The sequence below is a fragment of the Pteropus alecto genome, unplaced genomic scaffold, assembly GCF_000325575.1.
Source record: "Pteropus alecto unplaced genomic scaffold, ASM32557v1 scaffold12, whole genome shotgun sequence".
Taxonomy (NCBI): domain Eukaryota; kingdom Metazoa; phylum Chordata; class Mammalia; order Chiroptera; family Pteropodidae; genus Pteropus; species Pteropus alecto.
Window position 1 is genome coordinate 2,802,362 of NW_006432669.1, and position 20,124 is coordinate 2,822,485.

The 20,124-nt window shown below is 43.4% G+C and overlaps 1 protein-coding gene across 1 annotated transcript in view; it reads left to right on the plus strand.

The window, feature by feature from the left end:
• The first annotated feature begins 6 nt into the window (after window positions 1-6).
• Window positions 7-20,124, plus strand: part of PANX1 (pannexin 1) — a 42,031-nt gene continuing 21,913 nt past the window's right edge. The window contains exon 1 of the mRNA XM_006907479.3: window positions 7-384. Within this exon, the coding sequence (XP_006907541.1) occupies window positions 204-384 (181 nt within the window). The 5' untranslated portion in view covers window positions 7-203. The remainder of the gene's footprint in view (window positions 385-20,124) is intronic.

Consider the following 20,124-nt stretch of genomic DNA (forward strand, 5'->3'; position numbering starts at 1 on the left):
GCGCTGCGCAGCCGCTGGCAGTCGCGCGCGCTGAGGCACAAAGGCTAGTCGGATGTCGGAGCAATTGAGGAATCCGCAAAGGGAAAGCGAAAGCCAAGGGCCGGGCCTGTGACGGAGCGAAGGCGCCGCGCAGCCCTCCCGACGCCTGCGGTACCCGGGCCTGCCCTCGGGGGCTTGCTAAGGCGAGCCGAAGGGCCGCAGCCATGGCCATCGCCCACCTGGCCACCGAGTACGTGTTCTCGGACTTCTTGCTGAAGGAGCCCTCCGAGGCCAAGTTCAAGGGGCTGCGGCTGGAGCTGGCCGTGGACAAGATGGTCACGTGCATCGCGGTGGGGCTGCCCCTGCTGCTCATCTCGCTCGCCTTCGCGCAGGAAATCTCCATCGGTAAGGCCGGGGACTGGAGGGGCGGGGCAGGGCAGGCCCGCCCGGCCAAGCCCGCGTTAGCAGCGGTGCCCCGGTCTGATGAGAAGTAATTTTACCGTGAGCCTTTCTGACAGTGCTCATTACTGCGATGGGCATGGACTTTGTGAAGGAAAGTAGCCCGTTTTGTGGTCCGAAACATTCTTTGTCCACATGTTTCATGTGTCCACATGTTTCACGTGGACTTTGCGCGCATCCCTACTGTTCCCTGCACCCTACTGATTCCGACTGTGCCTTAGTGTTCATATTCCACTCTTTGATCGGCGCCCTTGCAACCAGAGTTGTCTGGAACAACTGTTTCCCTTCTTTTCCCCTACACACTTTTGCGTGGTCACCTAAAATTTTGTACCAGAGGAGTTCCTGAGTGGCTAAACGAAGGATGTGAAGACAAATGCTCCAAGAAAAGTGTGTTCTCCCTTTACGGTCTATTTGAATTGATTGATAGTTACCAAAACTTTAGCTCTGCAGGGTTGTGAATGATAGGAAATATCTGTTCTTGGCAGGTAATAGAGGGATACCAACATCTTCCACCTGCACGTTCTTATGAATGTGAGATGAATGAGTTCCCTTCATGTAAATTCTCATTGGTGGTAATAGTTTCGCGAGATTCGAAAGTCTGGTGGTTTGCACAGGATCATGTGGCTAAAAAGTGTGTGGTTTTCTTTTTTAGCTGTTCTGACTTTCAGCACAGGAGAGAGTGTATGAGTCAACAGGAAGGCGGTATATGACAGCTCCAAACAGTGCTCTGGAAAGAAAACTGGTCCAGCTGGTGGGGCTGGACCTTGGAGAAAGCTTATGTGAGAGGTTGGGTTGGTCTCAAGCCCTGGAGCATGAGTGGGATTTGGATAAGCAGATGTGAGATCTATGCCAAGATTTTGAGATGGCAGAAAATGTTACGTGTTCCTGGAAGGGGAGAGACAGTGACTGTCTTGGCGGAGGCAGGAGGATTGGTCGGGGTTCTTGGGACGGGAGAGTAAATGTGGGCTCCAGTTGCTTAAAACAGAGGAGTACAGACTTGATGGTTTAAAAAGTAGGAAGTTCTTATCTGAGCTAACATAGATGGGTTGAAAAATGGCACTTAATAAATAGCCTGATGGTAGCATGTAGGGTCTGTGAAGGAGAGGAGCGTGGAGTTAGGGAGCCCGAATGCTATAGGATGGGGCACCAGTTGAGGTCTTTTGTATGGATGGGGCCCAAGAGTGGAAGAGAAAGGATGGAAAGGGGTGATTTCTGAGTGATCAAAGAGCAGTAGCTGCACTTGGGCACCTCGTTTTTAATATGCCATCAAGGACGGAGACTGCTCGGAGTTTTGGAAAGGGTACAGGCCTGGGTGAGTGAAGAATGGTAGTGTTGTTGATGGAAATAGTGAAGTTGAGGGAAGAGTTGGTTAGAAAAGAGTTACAATGAGTTTGATTTTTTTTATCTATGTCATTAAATTGTTCAACTTAGCAGGAAGTTGCCAACTTAAATATGGAAAAAATAAGTGTTTAGTTTTCCTTGTCTCAGGGAAGGCATAGCCATGGGGTTTCCCTCTGCCTTCCGGATGGACTGGTTTTGAGGCTTCCGGTAGAAAGGAAAACCACCAAGTAGCATGGGTCCTGGAGATAATCTCTTCCGTCAACAAATGTTCGTTGAGTACCAGCTGTGGGCTGGACCCCATACTAGGCACTGAGGACCCAGGCATAAATGAGGCATGGTCCCTGTCATGGAGGAGCAACAGTCTCAGGCCCCTGATGCCAGGAGGAAGGAGTTGGTTACCCTCTGTGTTCAAACTTCACTTCTTGCACAGATATTAGAGGGACTTCTGAGGCACCTGCACCAGTAATGCTCTAGACATGTCCAGAATGATGGGTTTTCTGAGAAGCATCTGGTTGGTGTTGGAAGTGGGTTACCCAGCAAAGGCCTGGCCTTATGCTGTGTGCATAGTACTCCTGTGTATTGAGGGGAACATGGAAGGAGTTTGAGGCATGGCCCTCTCCTCGCCCTGTGGGAGTGAAAACAGACATGCTGACCTGTAATATCATTCAACTGTGTGTGATTCAGTGACAAAATGGTGTAGAGCTCTGAGCACCTGGTAGGTGAAGGTTGGCCAGGACTTGGCTGGAGCATTGTTGAGCAGACTTCCATGTCTTTTCAAGTGCTTTAGAACCACCAAGGGGAGGACAGCTGTGTGGGATGAAGCCAGCAAGAGCAAGGAAGACCTATCAAGTTGAGTAAACATTAGCTAAAGTCAGAAGAAAAGCTCTAGAGAGGAGAGGTACATAAATTAATACCTGGAGTTGGTACAGTGTACCAACATGTCACAAAGCATGTAATTTTGTACAAATTTAGCTTTCGTGCAAAAACAAAAATAAGAAAAGCAATGAAGAACAACAATAGAGAGAGAGAAGAGTAATTTGAATGGAACAGGCACCTTTGCCCATCACTTTGGAGATTGAGTAATGTCCCCAGAAGGAGTGTGAGATGGTCCTGCAAACTTCAAACATGGCTTCATCCTCCCTCTCATGAGACGTGTTCCCTGCCTCTCTGGTGCCTGGGATCATCTTTCGTTGTTGTAGTTGGCACATTGCATTATAACCTGCCTGTGTGGCTGCCTCACCTACAAGATGCTTCATCTTCTCTTGGTCTCTAGAAGCTGGCCAGTGGGGGATGTTGAAGGTTAGAGAGAGAGAATGTCCTCAAATGATAAAACATATTTGGTATCATAGTAAAGGCTTCTCCATAGTCTTTGGCCCAATTTCTTACTAGTTCAGCCCACTGAAAAGAGGGACAGAACCTGTCCAGGCCACAGAGACCCATGGGCAGGGCAGATAACCGATCTTTATATAGGCTCTCCTGGGTGCCAGCATGGTGCTCTCCACTCCAATGAGATTCTGGCCCCTTCGCCTCCCATAACAGCTTACACAGGCCCAGTGTGGAAGTCTCAGGGACACAGAGTTCTATGCCACAAAATAACTGTCATTTCTAGCACACTTGTCCCCAGATGCCTCTAGAAGTGCAGCACATTTCACCCTGGGGAGAGGAGAGAGAGAGATTTAGGAAATAGCTGGGTGACAACTCTGTAGAATACAAGCATAGTTGGACTACATGGCCTTGAAGCTGTGATATTCCCGGAGTATTTATCTGAACTATTGAAGAAATATATTCCCTAAGTGTGCTGCCTTTCAATAGACCAGACTCTGGGTGGGGTTCATGTTCTTGGGGGTCTTTTGACAAGGTCTGTAGTGCCCTAGGCTTATGGTTATACAGGATCTGATGCCAGGATGTCCCTCCCCAGGGGCTGTTTTGATTCCCTGGGGCCTTAAGCTGGTACGTTAGGAGACCCTAGAAGAGGAGAGCCCCTGTCTCCTGCCAGAATGCTTTTTGCCTGAGCCAGACTGGCTGGACCAAATGAGCAGCGGAGGAAGCCAGTGGACCCCTGGGAAAGGGAGTCTGATCTGCCCAGCTTTCTCTCCCTGCTGACCTCCTAGTAGGCAGCCACAATTCCAGACAGAGGAATTTGGTCCCTCTAGATTAGCTGTGCTCTGCTACTGTCATTACAGGGAGGCATTGGGCCAGCCACAGTGAGCCAAAGGACAAATATAACTGCAGCTGCTTCTAATACTATTAGCTCACAGTTCCCCCTTATGTTTTCCCCAACTGAGTCAGTAACCAGGTGGCTTAAGTCATGTGCTCTGTTGTGGCTGAATTTAGGCACATTTTTGGGAATATGTTTAAGCTGCTTTTCAGCATGTACTAGATGGCAAAGCTGATTGATTGAGGGCTATGTACAAGAATGAGCTAATATTTAGGGTCTCAGAGTGTAGACCCTATAATAGCACATCTTCAGTTCATATTTAAAACCAAAGAGCCCAGAAAGCCTCCTGGCCCTCTTGTAGAAGGATGCCTGCTCTCCAGAGAGAGGCTGCTGATATGCACATGGTTTTCTTTGTTAATGTTTTTACTGTGTTTTTATTGTACACATTGTACCTAAATATAGTCTCATGCTAAAGGATTCATAAACTTCCTTCACTATGTGCTAGAGGCGACCACCATGGACACTTGTACAGCCTTAAAGTACCCTTTGTCTGCATTAATATAACATTTTTTTACGTTCACCATTTTTTTAACAAATTGACTCATACCATAGTGGTTTGCTTTTTCCCCCTTAGTATGTTTTAGACAGCATTCCCTGTCAGTAGATAAGTGTTACCTCACTATTTTTTAATACGCAGGCAGAATAATATTGCATGGCCTAGTATATTCTTATCATAATTCATCTAAGTATTCCCCTAGTAATGTACATTTAGGTCTTTCCAAAATGTCACACAAAATTTGTTTCCACATAAATCTTTGTAAATGCTCCCCTCCTCCCAAAACTAAAAGAAGAGAGCAGCATCATTTCCCAGAAGGATGAAATCATCTTCCAAGATAGTTTTGCATTTCTGAGTTCATTTCAAGTAAGAAAAAAAATGCTTCCTTGTATACCCTCCTCCTCTAACTCCCTCTAAATGTGACTCAGTCACAAGATTGGAGGAGACATTTTGATGTGCTCTAATTTTAAGAAAGCAGTAGCCCCTTTCAATTGCAATTTGAGGTGGCCTTCTTGATGTCCTCATAGCACACTGTAGATTTCCTTCCTAGCACTTACAGCAAGTTGGAATTAGGTAATTATTTGTATTTGTTGAATACTGTCTCCCCACAAGACTATACGTTCATTGGGGGCAGGGACCATTTGTTCTCTGTAGGGTTGGCTGCTCTGTCCATAGCTTCCAACAGAAAACTTGATACATAATAGGCATTCAGTAGAGTGTATAAATGAACAGAGTTATCAGGGGTGTCAGTGGGATTTTTGGATCCCAAGTTTTATTATATTGTCTATAAGGTGTGATTTTATATTTCTTAGAAGAGATAGTGTTAAAAAAAATTCCCATCGCAAATATTTGGAAACTCTGTATAGTGTCTCTAGAGCTGACTTAGAATAGTAGTAATAGAGCAAGGAATATAAATTGACAGATAATTAACAACATTCAGTAATGATGAGACTGATTTTCAAAATATACTAGAACTTATCCAAATAGCATTTGTTCTGTTTCAGTGCATACTATTCCCTGACTTTAAAAGACTCAGAATTAGCAGATCCATATTTATTTAATATTCTCTTTTTTTTGCTCCCGACTACCACCTCAAGAAAAGGAAGGAAAAATGAGGCTATAGAAAATAATCTGTTTCAAAATAGGTGAAATTCCCATCCCCAGCAGAAACTGAACATATGTGTTGGAAACTTTGCAGAATCTAGGTTTGGATTAGTGACAGCCTTCTAAAAATCCATACAAATACCAGCCTTCCTCTGAAGATTGTTTCCTTGGATTGCTTTCTTCAGACTGCTAACTGAGGCAGTGAGAGTTTGGGGTGGTAGGTTGGTAGCATTGAGCCCTGGCAGGGTGACGTGGGCACCCTGCATGCCATGGGGTTACTGAGGGCAGCGGACGGAATTTTCCAGGTAATTTTGATTTGCCTAATGTCTATATGTCTGTGTCTTTGTCTTAAAATTCAGACAGAGGAAATTAAAGCCCTGCTTTCTTTTTTGACACACTCCAATCTTGGTAGAACTGCCCTATTTTTAGATGTGGCGTGATTTTCTGTAGTATGACTATACCTTGGTTCATTTAACCATTCTATTAAGGCACATGTGGATTCATTCCACTTTTTCCTACTACAAACGGTTCAGTGAACATCTTTGGACGTGCTTCCTTATGCAAAATGTGTTTCTCTAAAGCAGTGAGTCTCCAACTTTTGGTCTCAGGATCCCCTTACACTTTACAGTCTTAAATTTTATTGAGAATTCCAAAGAGCTTTTGTTGTGGGTTATATCTATCAGTATTTATCATATTAGAAATTAAAACTGAAAAGGTTTTAAAACATTCAATTTAAATAAGCCCCATTACATGTTAACATATATAACATATTTTTATGAAAAAATAACTTCAAAAATAACTTCATGAGTAGCATTGTTTTCCATTTTGTAAATCTCCTTAATGGTGACTTGATAGAAAATCACCACATTCTCCCACCTGCTTCTCATTCATTATGTGACAGTAATTTATGTCACTAGAAACTGCACTATATACACTCATGAAGGAATGAGAGCAAGAAGGCAAATAACCTAGTATTATTGTGAAAACAGGTTTAATGTCATGAACCTCCCGAAAGAAGCTCAGATTCTAGACCACACTTGGAGAACTGTTGCTCCAGGGTCAAACTTGAGGGTGGAGTTTGCGGTTAGAGGGTCACAGGTATGCACATAGCAAGAAGGTACTTCTTGCTGCCCTCCGGAACACCAGCTTACACTCCTGTCAGCAGTCTCGGGAAGCAGCCCTTTCCCCACTCTTTACTGATAATTAATATTTTCAGAGTTTTCAATGTGCCATTTTTATGATGGAAATGGCATCTCCGTGTTTTAGTTCGTAGTTCCCTGTTTGCACTGGGATTTCACAAGACATAGTTCTGGGCTCTTGCTGTAACATCTACAGTGTTCTAGGAACTGCTCATTCTTTCCAGGCTAATTACCATTGCCTTTGGCCTGGAGTAAATTGATCCTAGAGAGACTGACTGTTAGGTCTCAGCTGGTTATCATTGACTTATGAAATTCCCCCTGTCACACACACAACAATCTACCTTAACTATTTCTTTTTATCACTTTTTTTTTTTTTACCTAAAGGCATAAAAAGTTGTTTCACTTTAGTCTCTGTTTCCTGTTTAAATTTAGCCAACTAGCAAAACTAGTGAATATTATTTACTAGGAAATGTAAAGATATCTTTAAGAAATCCTTTTTTTAATATTAACGTCTCCTCATTCGATGATTGAAAGTAAGGGTTCTCAACGTTTTCAGAAAGCACTGTCCCTCCCTTGTGCAAGTGTTACTAAAATGTAATAAGACAGAGAGGTTCTTATTCAGCTCTGTCTTTGCTTGGTGAGGTTCACCTCTCTCTGACAGCTCTAGTTTTTCTTTTCAAAACAAGTAATGATTAAATTAGGTAATATATGGAAGGAGATCTGACACATGGTTTGTAGTTAATGCCTGTAGTTGACTTTAAAAGTAGTGCACATTAAGCCTCTACAATCTGAAGGTACTCTGCAATATTGTGAACAGCCAGCAAAGCTGTAACAGAGGCTTCAGGCTTCTTTCCCGCTCTCACTCAGGTTCGGGTGCTATTCAAATGGGCCCTGGAAGCTCAGCTCAAATGAATCTGGGTGATGGGAACGGTGACTTGCCTGCCTTCCCTTCTCCTCTGGGAGAAGAATTCAGGGGCTGATGGCCTTGACATTCTTCTTAATAAGGCTTCATTCCTTTTAAGTCTCTATTAACACTCTATTAGTGTGGTTCATGCCCTGCCTTATGGTAATTATTCTTGTTGAGCTTTTGTCTTCATTTATTCATATTATTATCATTCACTTGACACTTACTCATGGAGCACTGTGCTCTGCACTAGAATCCATCAATGAAGAAAGCAGACATGGTCCTGGGAGCTTGCAGCCTGGCAGGGCAGATGACTCCCCACTAATCACAGAATTCTGGCTTCAATAAGTGCTTTGGAACAATCGCCATGGCAGGCAGCCTTGCCCAGTTGGAGGCATTGGGGAAGCCTTTCTGAAGAAGTAACACTTGGGCTGAGCTATCCATCAGCATTCATGAAGCCTTTTAGGCAGGAACGGAAATATTTCTTGGAGAAACAGAAAACGATCAGTGTTACTGGGACCTTGAGCAAGGGGAAGAGTGAGTGGTATAGAGATTAGGGAGATGGGCAGAGGTCTGATCGTGGAGAGCCCTATGGAATTTGGATTTTTAGAGTTTATGCAGAGCAGTCAGAGGGCTTTTAGCTGTAAGCAACATAATCAGATATGCCTTTAAAATCTCACCGCAGATACTTTGTGAGAACAGATCAAAGATGTGGAGAGACAAGTTAGGGGCTATTGCAGTTAAGTTCAGGCTTACTGACTCTGTGCACTTTGAGGACAGGACTGTCATATATATCTTGGACTCCACTGTGGTACTGTGTATGGAGCAGATATTTCATAAAAGTTTATCAGGAGCCATTGCTGGGAGCTCTGTGGGAATGCCCAGTGCTTCCCGTTTGTCCTGCGATGCTGGAGCTGATTGGGGAGGACCTCTGCTCTGGAGCTTCATGGTCGCTTTTGAAGCCTGGCCTGGCACGGTGGACGGTGAGGAAGAAGGCTATTCCTGGCGGGAGTGAGCCAGGACCGGTGTGGAAGCCTGGTCCTGTATGGGCCCAGCAGTTGGCTCTCATCACCTATTGAAAGGCTGTGAAAAGCTGTGGCTCTGGAGAGAAGCGGGTGGTGGCTGGCCCAGATCCTGGAGGTGAACAGCTGGAGGTGTCCTGAGAGAAATGTCGCCACTCACCTCTGCACTTAGGCAGTTGCTCCTAATGCCTTCCTTCCCCTGCTGTCCTAGGACCAATATTAATAGCTACTCTGTGTGCATGTGTGTTTGTTTATGCACAGACGCCTTGTGGCATTAGATACCCAGCTCGGATGGACTCGGATGTCTCCTTTTTTGAGGTTCTGCATCATGAAGCCCATGATGGTCTATATAGGATGTCTCTGTATTTGCAGACATCTCATGACCAGTTGTTTAAATAATAGTAACAGTCATTTAGTTCTTTTCATTTTACTGGAGTCACTTAATCATTGATTCAGTACCGAGTTTGGATGCTCTAGGCCTCATCCTATACAACAGGGTTTCTTTTTAGCAGGAACTGCAAGGGCTAGCTGTTAAAAAAGCCTAAGGAAAAGTCTTGTAAGAGTTTATTTGCGCCAAACTGACAATTGCCAGGAAGCAAAATCTCAACGGATTGAGAAAATGCTCTGGACATGGCAGTTTTGCAGCTTATTTTATACATTAGAATCAAAGGAGGATATGTAAGAGGGACTACGTAAAATCCACTGGTGGTAGATTAGGGAGGTGAGAGAGATAGCAAAGCAGGAAATCTCTGAGACCGGAGAAAAAGTAAAATGGAGAGACCCGTACTTCTTTAACATTGCGGGGCACAGGGTAATTAATTAACATTGGTAGCACATAGAGATTGTATTCAAGGAACAAGATAACAGTGTGGGGTTCTGTGGTCTTGTGCTCTTATGGAAGGTTGTGCCCTGAGGGGGTCGGGAAAAGGCTATTACTCTGACTACTCTGATGTTTCAAAAGTATGTTATCTTACATGCAAAAAGACAATAGACAGGCTCACTGAAGGAAAGATCGAACTTTGTCAAGGAAGCTAGACCTAGGACATGACTACCAGCTATGACTTGCTTTTAGTTACGTATATTTATGTTGATACCATCCTAAATGGTTACTTTCAGTCTCTGAGTTTGTAAGGTCTGCCATGCAGGCCTCCCTTGAGCTTGTCAGGTTTAGTATATGGCCCCTTTTTCGTCCACAAAAGGCATCTTTGAGGGAGAGGTGATGCAAAAGGGCTTAACAAGTTGGGTCTAGTTTCAGGCTGTGGCCCCATTAAATCTAAGATCTCGGTTGTCCAAGGCCCACTGTCATGGTACATATGTTTGAGAGTTGTATAAGATAAGACAAGTAAACCAGTGAGTGCAGGTAAAATTAGAATAATTATAACCGCACTGAAGAAAATAATGGAGGATGTGACAAAGTAACCCTGTATCTGTATTTCCAGTGCTTACCACGGTACCTGATACATAGAAATAAAAACAATAGCTACCACTTATTGAATTCTTACTGTGTGCTGGCACTGAGGCAGACGTTTCATTTAATCCTTATAGGAATTCTATGAAAGTTTTGCAAATGAGAAAATTAGGTTCAAAGAGTTAAGTAGCTTGCTAGTAAGCAAAAGGGAAAACCCATTGTGTATTGAATATAATGGAATCTTTTATAAAACAACATCCAGGAATAAAGTTTCCAGACCTCTTTTTATAGATTTACCTAATTTTTTTCCTTTAGGCTAAAATTCCTTTCTCCTGTCTAATTGGACTTTTACATTGTTTCACACAAATTAGGCCTCTATGTCAATGAAGACCTGCTGGACAATAATTGTCCTCTAAGCCTTTTTATACTTAAACGTGTCTATTAAATTGCCCCAATGACCTTAAATCATGTATTCCTTCTGAAGCTATCCCCCACCCCCTTTTTGGGGGGGGGGCGGGCAACATCCAATTTCTCATGTTCATTTTGGGATGATGCCTAGTTTCTCCACTGCCCACTTTCTATGCAAAACCAAAACCAAACTACGCTGGCTCTAGTGGAAGTCTCACCAGTTTGGGGTTGCCTCAGGATTTATTTCCTGGCTTTCCCATGTCATACTCCTGCTGTGACATTTTTGATATATATATTTTTTTGGTTTGGCCCTTCCTTTCCATGAGTACAATCTCCATCCCTACTGGGTAAACGAACTAACTCCATGCCTACAATCTCATCCTCCCTGCCAACGCTCTTTCTGCCTCTACACAGTCCTAGATGCTCTGAGTCAGGTCTTCACACACCAGACCCATGTGGGGCTGCTCTTGTTGGCTCTATGATTTTTGATGACATTTTTACGAGAATGAACTTTGGGCCTAGAACGAAGGACCAGGCTGCTTGGGAGATTGAGATTAGCCCTTTCCTGCAACTTCTTGCATTATTGACTGGCCTTGCATTCCACAGCACCTATTCTCTACTCCGACCTGCCTCCACGTCCTGGTCACTCATTCCTAGGGTCCACACACGTGGGATCGTATTGCACCTATGCCAAGTGTTATTTGTCTGACTCTGGAAATTACTTAATTTCTCTGAGCTTCTCTTTCCTCGTCTGACAAATGGGACTAAATACGATGACTAGTACATGGTTCTTTTATTGGGTTGAATGAGAGCATCTAAGTCTTATCTAATTGTAGTATTTGGTAAATGACATGTGTGCTCCTTCAGTAGGTGATTCTGTGATAGGAAGTAGCTTACATGTGATTAGTGCGAGTATAATGTGGGAGTCACACTGGCTCATAGGCCCTTTTTCCCAGCACGTGAATGATCTGTGCCACCAAGCAAGAGGATCTGGATGGAGCGACTACAGAGGAACGTGGCGTGTGCGTACCGCCCGTTCACCCCAAGCTTTTCCTCTTGGCTTGGTTTGGTCACACACCCTGTTTTGGAAGTGCTCTCTGGTCACTGTACATTTTGTTTGTATGTAGTTCAGCAGCACTGACCCCTTATTACACGCCTTCATCTCACTAGTAATTTTTATCATTATCGTTGCTGTTTGGTTAGTGCTGTAGGTACAAAATCTGCAGAGATTCTGAGTGATCTGCTCCAATCCTATATGCTCCATAATCTCTGTTATTTTAGTGATTTTGCAGAACACTTTTTAACACAAACAGTATTATGTCAAAGATGGTTGTGTTGATTTCCCTTCTACCTTCCATCTGACCTTTTGCATTAATATTCATTTCATGTAACCAAAATCTTTGGCCTGGACCAGGCTAGGAGCTAGAGGTGACAGAAGAAACTTTAGACAGACATGTGCTGTGACTATTTCTTCATACTTTCTCTCACCTGGACTATTGCAATAGATTCATGACTGCTCTCTGCTTATATTCTTGACTCTGAATGGCCAGTTATTGACATAACATCCAGTATAAACCTTTTAAAATGAAAATCAGAAGATGTCTTTGTTTTAAAAGTTCTGAAATTATTTTGTGTGAATTTTAGGATTGAGCAAATGAGTAACTGTGTTAATATAGTTGGGAGCTTGGGATTCTCACTGTAAAAGAAGGACGATACAAACATGGAATGGGGAAAGGCAAGGAAGAAACCAGTGGTGTTGGATTGGAATTAGAAATTTCAGTATACACACACACACACACACACACACACAACACACACACACGCACACACCCCGTTTCCTATCCTTGTCTACTGAAAGGGCCTAAGAGCAGCACTGACATCCCAGTAGTAAAGAGTTCAGCTGGCATCTAAATCCTGGTTTACAATTTTTATTTCCTACTGAAAGAAACTAAGGGCCCCTTGGAGAAATGGCGAATTGCAAGGCTGGGGCAGAGAAAGTATAAGATAAGCCTGGAACATCCTGTGCTGAGAAGTATGGAAGAGGGGAGCAAGTCAAAAGCACACAGGAACTAGTTTGACTGAAATGTTATGAGAATCAAGATGAATAACAATAATGAATTAAAAAATATTGAAAAACAAAAAACCATATGAGTCCATATTGATACTAAAAAACAAATAAATACAAGCAAGGGGAAATTCCTATTTATAGTAAAATGCCAACTGATAAATGATAGCGGGAAGGATAAAGTTGGAAAATCTTTATTTTGCAACCACAGTTGAAGTATTCGATTCCCTACTGGTGAAGAGTTTATTGGGGAACAGAATACTTAGTCTCAGAGGATCTCCACACAGACCACTTATTTCATAGGGAAAAGGCTTTTTTTTTTTTACAATAGAGACCTGGCAGACAGCACCTCAACCAAGTGATCGTCATAAATGACATCACCATCATGGTGACAAGTGCCTCTGGGATGTCCTGTGGAGGACCCGCACCCTTCTGTGGACTCCTACCAGTAATGCAGAACCTGGATGGGATCATAGAGAAACAATCAGACAAACACAAAACAGAGCGTCTGTGTTCTCTACACGTGCTGGGTGGAGAATGTCCAACAAGCTCTGGAACCCTTCCAGGATAAGATAAGGCTAAAGAAACATGACAACTAAATGCAGAGGATGTTGTAGGATTGGGTCCTGATTGGGAGGGTGGGGGGTTGATTCAAAAGATAATTTGGGAAATCTGAATATATATTGCAGTATTATATCAGTTTTCTAATTTTGTAATTGCATTGGGTTATATAAGAGAAGGTCTTGTTCTTAGAAGATACATACTTCTGAGAGTAAAGGGTCATGATCTCTGCAACTTACTCTCAAGTGGTTCAGAAAAAAGTACACTGTATATATTACATATACATTTGTATGGAGGACATGTGACAGAATGTTGACAGTGGTTGAATCTAAATTCCAGAGTATGGGATTTCATTGTAACAGTCTTTTTTTCATACTGTATTTTACATAGTTTATAAATTTTATTTTTTCCTTTCAGTTTTATTGAGATATAATTGGCAGATAGCATTGTATTAGTTTAAGGCGTACAACATAATGATTTGCTATATGTATTTATTGTGAAATGTATACCACAATAACTCTAGTTAACATCCATCACCTCACATAGTTACAATTTTTTTCTTGTGATGAGAACTTTTAAGATCTACTCTCTTAGAAGCTTTCGAATATACAATCCAGTGTCGTTAACTGTAGTCACCATGCTGTACATTACATCCCCATGGCTTATTTATCTTAGAACTGGAAGTCTGTGACTTTTGACCACCTTCATTCATTTCCCTCAGCCCCGCGACCAACACCTCCCCTCTAACAAGCACCAATCTCTTTTCCGTTTCTATGAGTTCTATTTTATTAGATTCCACATATAAGAGATCATACAGTATTTGTTTTTTTCTATCTGCTTTGTTTCACTTACATAATGCCCTCAGGTTCATTCATGTTGATTCAGTGGCAGTCTTTTCTTGCTTTTGGGGGGCTATCATTATAATATTCTTGTAACATTTTTGTAGGTCTGGAAAAAAAATCAAAATAAAATGTTTAAAAAGAGATGAGGTAACTACAGAAAATGCCAGTATTGCTTTAAACTCCTAGGTGTCTTTTATATTATTTTCTATAGCTTTCTTTATGTTTGAGTTAACCTCAGAGGACAGAAATTTTAAATAAAATAATATTTAAATACATCAGATAATGTTTTACGTCTTTAATAGAACATTGAGGTTTTGTATGCCTTTTTTTCCCCTGGTACCCAGGTTATGAAAATTGTATTCACTGGACAAATCTCATGTTTTATATTGGATTTATACAAGTTCTTTTGTGTGGTTAGGTGTGCTAAAGGACTAGATTCCCCACCACAGGAAATAACCCCCTCACACCACTACTTAGTTCTCAAGTCTCTTCTCGGTAAACCTGGCTTCATGGTTATTTGGGGCTGTGGTCTCAGTCCAGCTTCCCTTTCGCTTCTCCTCTTGTACTTAGCAGGCTATATAATATTATATTATTTATGCCGTCATTCTTGATTGAATTAAATGAACCTTGTAGGTTCCATCTGAGGCTCGCCAGCTTGGTTGTATGTTCCCTTTGGCCGTGCGGCCCAGTGGTTACACATCCTGGACCACGTGAGGTGCAGACTATACGCTCCTCCATTAGTGAGAGCATTGTGGCCTGAGGGTGCCTTCGTCTAATGTGTTAGGTCGGTCCAGAAGGGGAAAACCATTCGTTCTGAAATGCCAAGCGATTGTGTATTGCTCTGTACGACATGGGGTAGGTAGTGAAGTGTCTGGGGACTTTTTGGAAATTGTGTAGAAGATAACATTGATTATGCCCATCCTAGCAAAGGAGCAGATGTCAGTCCTGGTTGGATTGTCGTTAAAAGCCAGGCTTGCCTGTGGACAAAAGAGATCTGGTGAATCAACTTGATCTAAAGGAAAGAAAACTATCATTTCAATTTAGTTTAGTTTTGTTTTGTTTTGGCTACAGAGAGTACTTATATTTTTGCACTGGTTTAAAACTGTGTGTGCCTAAGAGTCATTTCCTGCAAAGCTAAAGTGAAGGCAGTAATGGACAGTGTGGAATTTCCAGAATATATTTATTTGCTTGTGTTCGAGGCTAGAGATGGCTCGGGGTTGAAGTCTGCTGGAAAGGTGAAAGGGGAGGAATTTGGCTTTTTCTTTTTTTTTTTTAATTTAAAGATCTAATTGGCTTTATTGAACAATCATGAATCGGGCAGTATCCCATCTAGTAAATAGAAAGGTATTCCTTAGCTCTTTATTCTGAGATTCTTGGAATTTTACTATATTTTACGATGGTTGAGAGTCCTGAGTATTTGGCAAGAAAAGATCTTTGGGGCAGATCCTTTGGGTCATTCAGTTTTATTATGTTGGGGTCAAATGCACTTTTAAACGGATTCAGACCTGTTTTATCCTTGTGAATGCTTATTCCTTTCTGTGTTTATTTTTAAGAGCTGACCACTACCCAGCTCTTTCTCTCTATCCGCACGTGCAGGGTCCTCTTTATGTAATTATTCTCAGTGACCTTGAGGGTTTATACTAGAGCAGTTTTCAATTTCTTGCAACCTTAAAATATAACCAGAACTTTCAGGTTCAGTGCTTATAGGTTATGTTATGATCTACATGGATCCCATAGGGGTGTGTGTGTGTGTGTGTGTGTGTGTGTGTGTGTGTGTGTGTGTGTGTGTGTAATTTACATTAAAGTGGATTAGAACTGGTTTTTTGTTTGGCAAAATGAAAACATTTTGCAAACTTATAACATGCTATGTATAGATAGCAATGATTATAATTGTTATTCTCATGATTCTACTCTATTTTCCCTTTGTACCTCAGAAGAGCAACCCCAGGATTTACTGTTCTCCTCAAAGAAACTCTCCCGTCTCCTTCCTTCTCATCCTGACATCTCTGACCCAACTTTCTTTGATAACCTGGGCTCTTTGCCAGCTCTGTAACCCACTAGCCACAGATCTCAGTGCCTCAGTTTCCTCATCTGTGAAACAGGTACACAGCCAGGGGTAGTCTTCTTGGTTTGCCTTTTACTGCCCCTGCGTCTCACCAACGTGTCCGTTATTTCAGCTTAGCATATATCTTCCATTCGAAAGTTCTTCTAAAATCTTCCCAACCAGTTAACTAGATCTTTCTATTCATGTTTTATTTTCATTAAACTTGTGATTTTGATAAGATTCCCTAACCCCTCAGGAGGCCTGATTACTATGCCAGCCACAGTTGAATATAGCATTTAAATGCAGAAGTAAATAAGGGAAACTTATTCCCACATCACCCTGGGAGGGGGGATAGGTATGTTTGTCTGAAGGTGCAAAGGACTTGCTCAGAACTCACGGCCCTTCAGACGCGGGTTAGTAATGCATGAGAATGAAAAGAAAGCTTATTGAAGAGAGAGGGATGGTAGCAAACTAAGCCAAAGCCCCACTTTGTGGGGTTGGACTTGGATCAGAGAGCCTTACACAAATTGTGTTGGTGCCATCGAGAAACCACTGGACAGGCTTGCCCTCCCTGGCCGTGATCCTGTCTCCCCTCAGGTTCTCCACCAGCCGCCTCTGCGGCAGCCGCAGGTACAGGTCTAAGCTTGCCAGGAACTGCTTGGGCTGCCGCTCAGGGAGAAGGTGTGATCCGCGCCTCGGGTCCAGGCCAAGGCCAGAGGGGAGGATGTCTGTGGTTGGGTCACTTACTTAGCAGATCTTGTGGCTCCTTCCACAGGGCCCATGAGCACCCATTTCCTCCTCGTGCTCTTTCATTATATCTGGCCAGACATATAAATGTAAAGCCCACAGCTTCCTCTGCACTCTCAGCCGGTCGGAAGTAGTGTTCTTCGTTGTTCCCATCGTAAACCTGAAACGCATTTCTTGATTTCTGAGCAGTTGTGAGAAGTTGGTGCATATCTTTCACTAAAGCTTCTCACTAGAAATCAGAGTGCTCATTCAGCCAGCACACAGCAGAGTGTTGCGGACAGAGCATGGGACTCTGGCCGGAGGATCACTGCAGGTCAGGGGGCTCTGTTTTCTCAGCTATTAAATGGGACAGTGATCTCTTACAGGGACGCTTGAACGCTGAGACAGTATTTATGGTAGTACTTTCAAACGTTTAAAGCTCCAGACGGGTGTTATTTATTTGACACAGGGTGCTGTGTGAAGTGGCGAGGGGACGGGATGGGTCTTTCCATCCTGCTCGCCGAGAGTTGAGATCTCACTGGAAGAGGTACGACATAGGTACATATTTATACAACATGTGCGAAGGTGATTATCTGCCTCTGTCTGATGGCTGTAAAGGGCTCTGGGAGCTCAGTGGGGAGGAAGCTTCGTGGGGAGGGTGACCATCTGAGGTGGGCTTTAAAAGATAGGCCATGGAGGTGGACATGGAGAAGCACTGACTTAACAAACAAGTTTTGGAGAGAGGGCCCCCAGGGCGGAGGGACTAGTGTGAGGAAAGGCAGAGATTTAGAAATGAATCAGGCCTGTGCAAGCCACAGCAATAATTGGGTTGGTTTGAAGCATCAGTTTGGATTTATTCTCTAGGAAGTGGAGAATCGGTGAAAAATGTTGAGCCAAGGGAGTGTCAAGATCAGAACAGAAAGGCAAGATGAATAATCTGGCAATAGCTTTAAAATGAGTGGAGTAGGGAGAAACTAGAAACTCTCCTTACCAGAAGATAACTAGGAAAATAGATAAAACAGCTGTTTACCTTTAGGTATTATTTTGAAGAGTAAATGAGATAAAAGATGTAGAAGTACATTTGGAGATGAGTCAGGATGGTCCAGGTTCAAGCATCCTATCTCCATGACAGCAGCTGAGCATCCTGACACAGAAGCCTTTAAGACAGGCTGAGCTGTCATGCCCTGGGTGAAGGTGTCCGTCTGCACCACCCAGCTCATACCGGTCCCCCTGCACACTCTTGGTTTGCCCTTCCACTTAGTCCTGCCCTCCACTCCCAATTTAGCTCCTGCCCCTGCCTGGCTCTTGGCTTCCTTTGTCTCCAATTTCTGGCCTGGGAATACCTAGTACCTGGGACTTGATCTGTTTCCCCAGATTTGTCCTTGACCCTTCCCAGGAAGCTCTGCTCTTCCTGGCACTTGGAAGAACTACTTGCTCAAACCACCCCCACTCCGACAGAGCCCTGGCTCCTGGGACCTCCTCCAGTGTGATGGAGTGACTGTCCCAGAGAGTAGTGTTTTTAGAGACTGAGATTTGAGTATAGATTCAAAATCTCTTGCTACCATTTACTAGCTTGGGTGTGGGATTACCAAACTACATTGAACTTTGGTTTCCTCCAGCGTAAAATGAAGATAAGATATCTCTCTCTCTCTCTCTCTCTCTCTCTCTCTCTCTCTCTCTCTCTCTCATTCTCATTCTCTCTCAGTCTCTCAGTCTCTCTCATTCTCTGTCAATTTGGTTGTAAGGTTTAAATGATTTAAGGGCTGCTTGGTATCCCATGAATATTAGTTGTCTGATGTCTTATCTTCTAACCTTCCATTCCAGATGAAAAACATTTACTTATGAGCTCAGCACATCTTCAATTTCTGTCTCTCTATACTCAGTTGTCGTTTCTTTCTTCCTCTTTTGCAAAAGCTTTGGTATAAAAGTTTAATTATTTATGCTCCAGAGGTTTTTACCATTGCCTCGGGGGAGGTCCCTGAGGTCCTGAGACAAAACTTGAGCACATTTCCCTGTAGAAAGAATGTTACTACATGTTGGCCACATGCACTAAGAAGACTATGCCTAAGGAACATACAGGCCAAACAGGTTTTCATGAAATCCTAACAGCATTGTTCATTTTCACGAGAAAGTATTTGGACAGGTGTTGCCAAGCAAGCAACTTGCCAGAAACCATCTATTTAAACCCGGGCCTTCCTGTCCCTGTCGTGTCTCTGCCATCATTCTCAGTGAGTCTTGGTGGCTGGGACCACCTAGGAAGAATTTGACAAAGTCCTAGTGATGCCAGAGCACTGTGACATTAGCCCCGAGGTCCTGGTATCTTGACTGCTCCGTTTTTATAAAATGTAAGAACTCAAGTTTAAGGGGAAAAGAGTTGGAAGGGACTTTGAAATACCTCACCTACCCTCAGCTATAGGACATTCTCTGATGGTGTGTGACTTTTCACAGTGATCTCCAAGGGCTCTTGCTGAGAAGTCCTTTCTTGATGTCTGTGGGCATAAAGGCAACTGACGATAGGGGGTGCCCATGGCTTTGCCTCCTCCCCCACCATCACAAGAATCTGCTCTCTGGACACCATCCCCATCACTACCCTCTCCTTCCACAAGTTTAATGACCACTCTTTCTCTAAAGGAAGGTGACACTTAGAGGATTTTTGTGTCCCAGGGACTAGGGAAGTCCAGATCAGTGTCTTCTTACAATCCCTGTTCCCTCTCTAAAGGGTGGGAAGAGAGAACGGTGGGCATGCCCCCAGTCTTTAAAGTTATAACAGAATCTGATAGTTACTTCATATAGAAGAATGTAATACTTACCAAGCAACTACTGGGAACCAGGTACCATACCAAGAATGTAGACCTTAATGCCATTGCCATTTTGGAGATCCCTGGCTTTGGAAGGTTAAGTGACTTGAGGTCACCCAGCTGTGAGTGGCAGAATTAGGTTTAAATACAAGTAACTTCAGAGCCCAGGCACTTAGCACTCTCTCACACTGCCCAGGATGTGGAGGAGAGTGTGGCTGCTCTTGGCCTCAGCAGCTGGTCTTTATGCCTGTGACACACACACATTCCTATGGTGATTGATGGGACAGGAAAGCGGGGCTGGACCAGGGGCTGCCAGGAGAGGCTCAGTGCAAGGTGCTCTACTTACTGCCAAGGAGGAAGGTCACAGCTTCAGCCCTGTGGCCCCAAAGTCTCGTTGGCCAATTTCCCACATGTCCCATGTGAGTCAGGAGCACACAGGTGCTTCAGAGCTTGACAAGTCTTCCAGGTAGTAGGAACACTGGCATTTGCTGAGTGATGTCCTCAGTTTGCAGAGGAGAAAACCAGGGTCCAGGGCTCCTTCCCAGAGGGGCAAGCTGGTGGCAGAGCCTCGAGCAGAACCCAGCTCTCCCGATTCCCCATCCAGCACCCA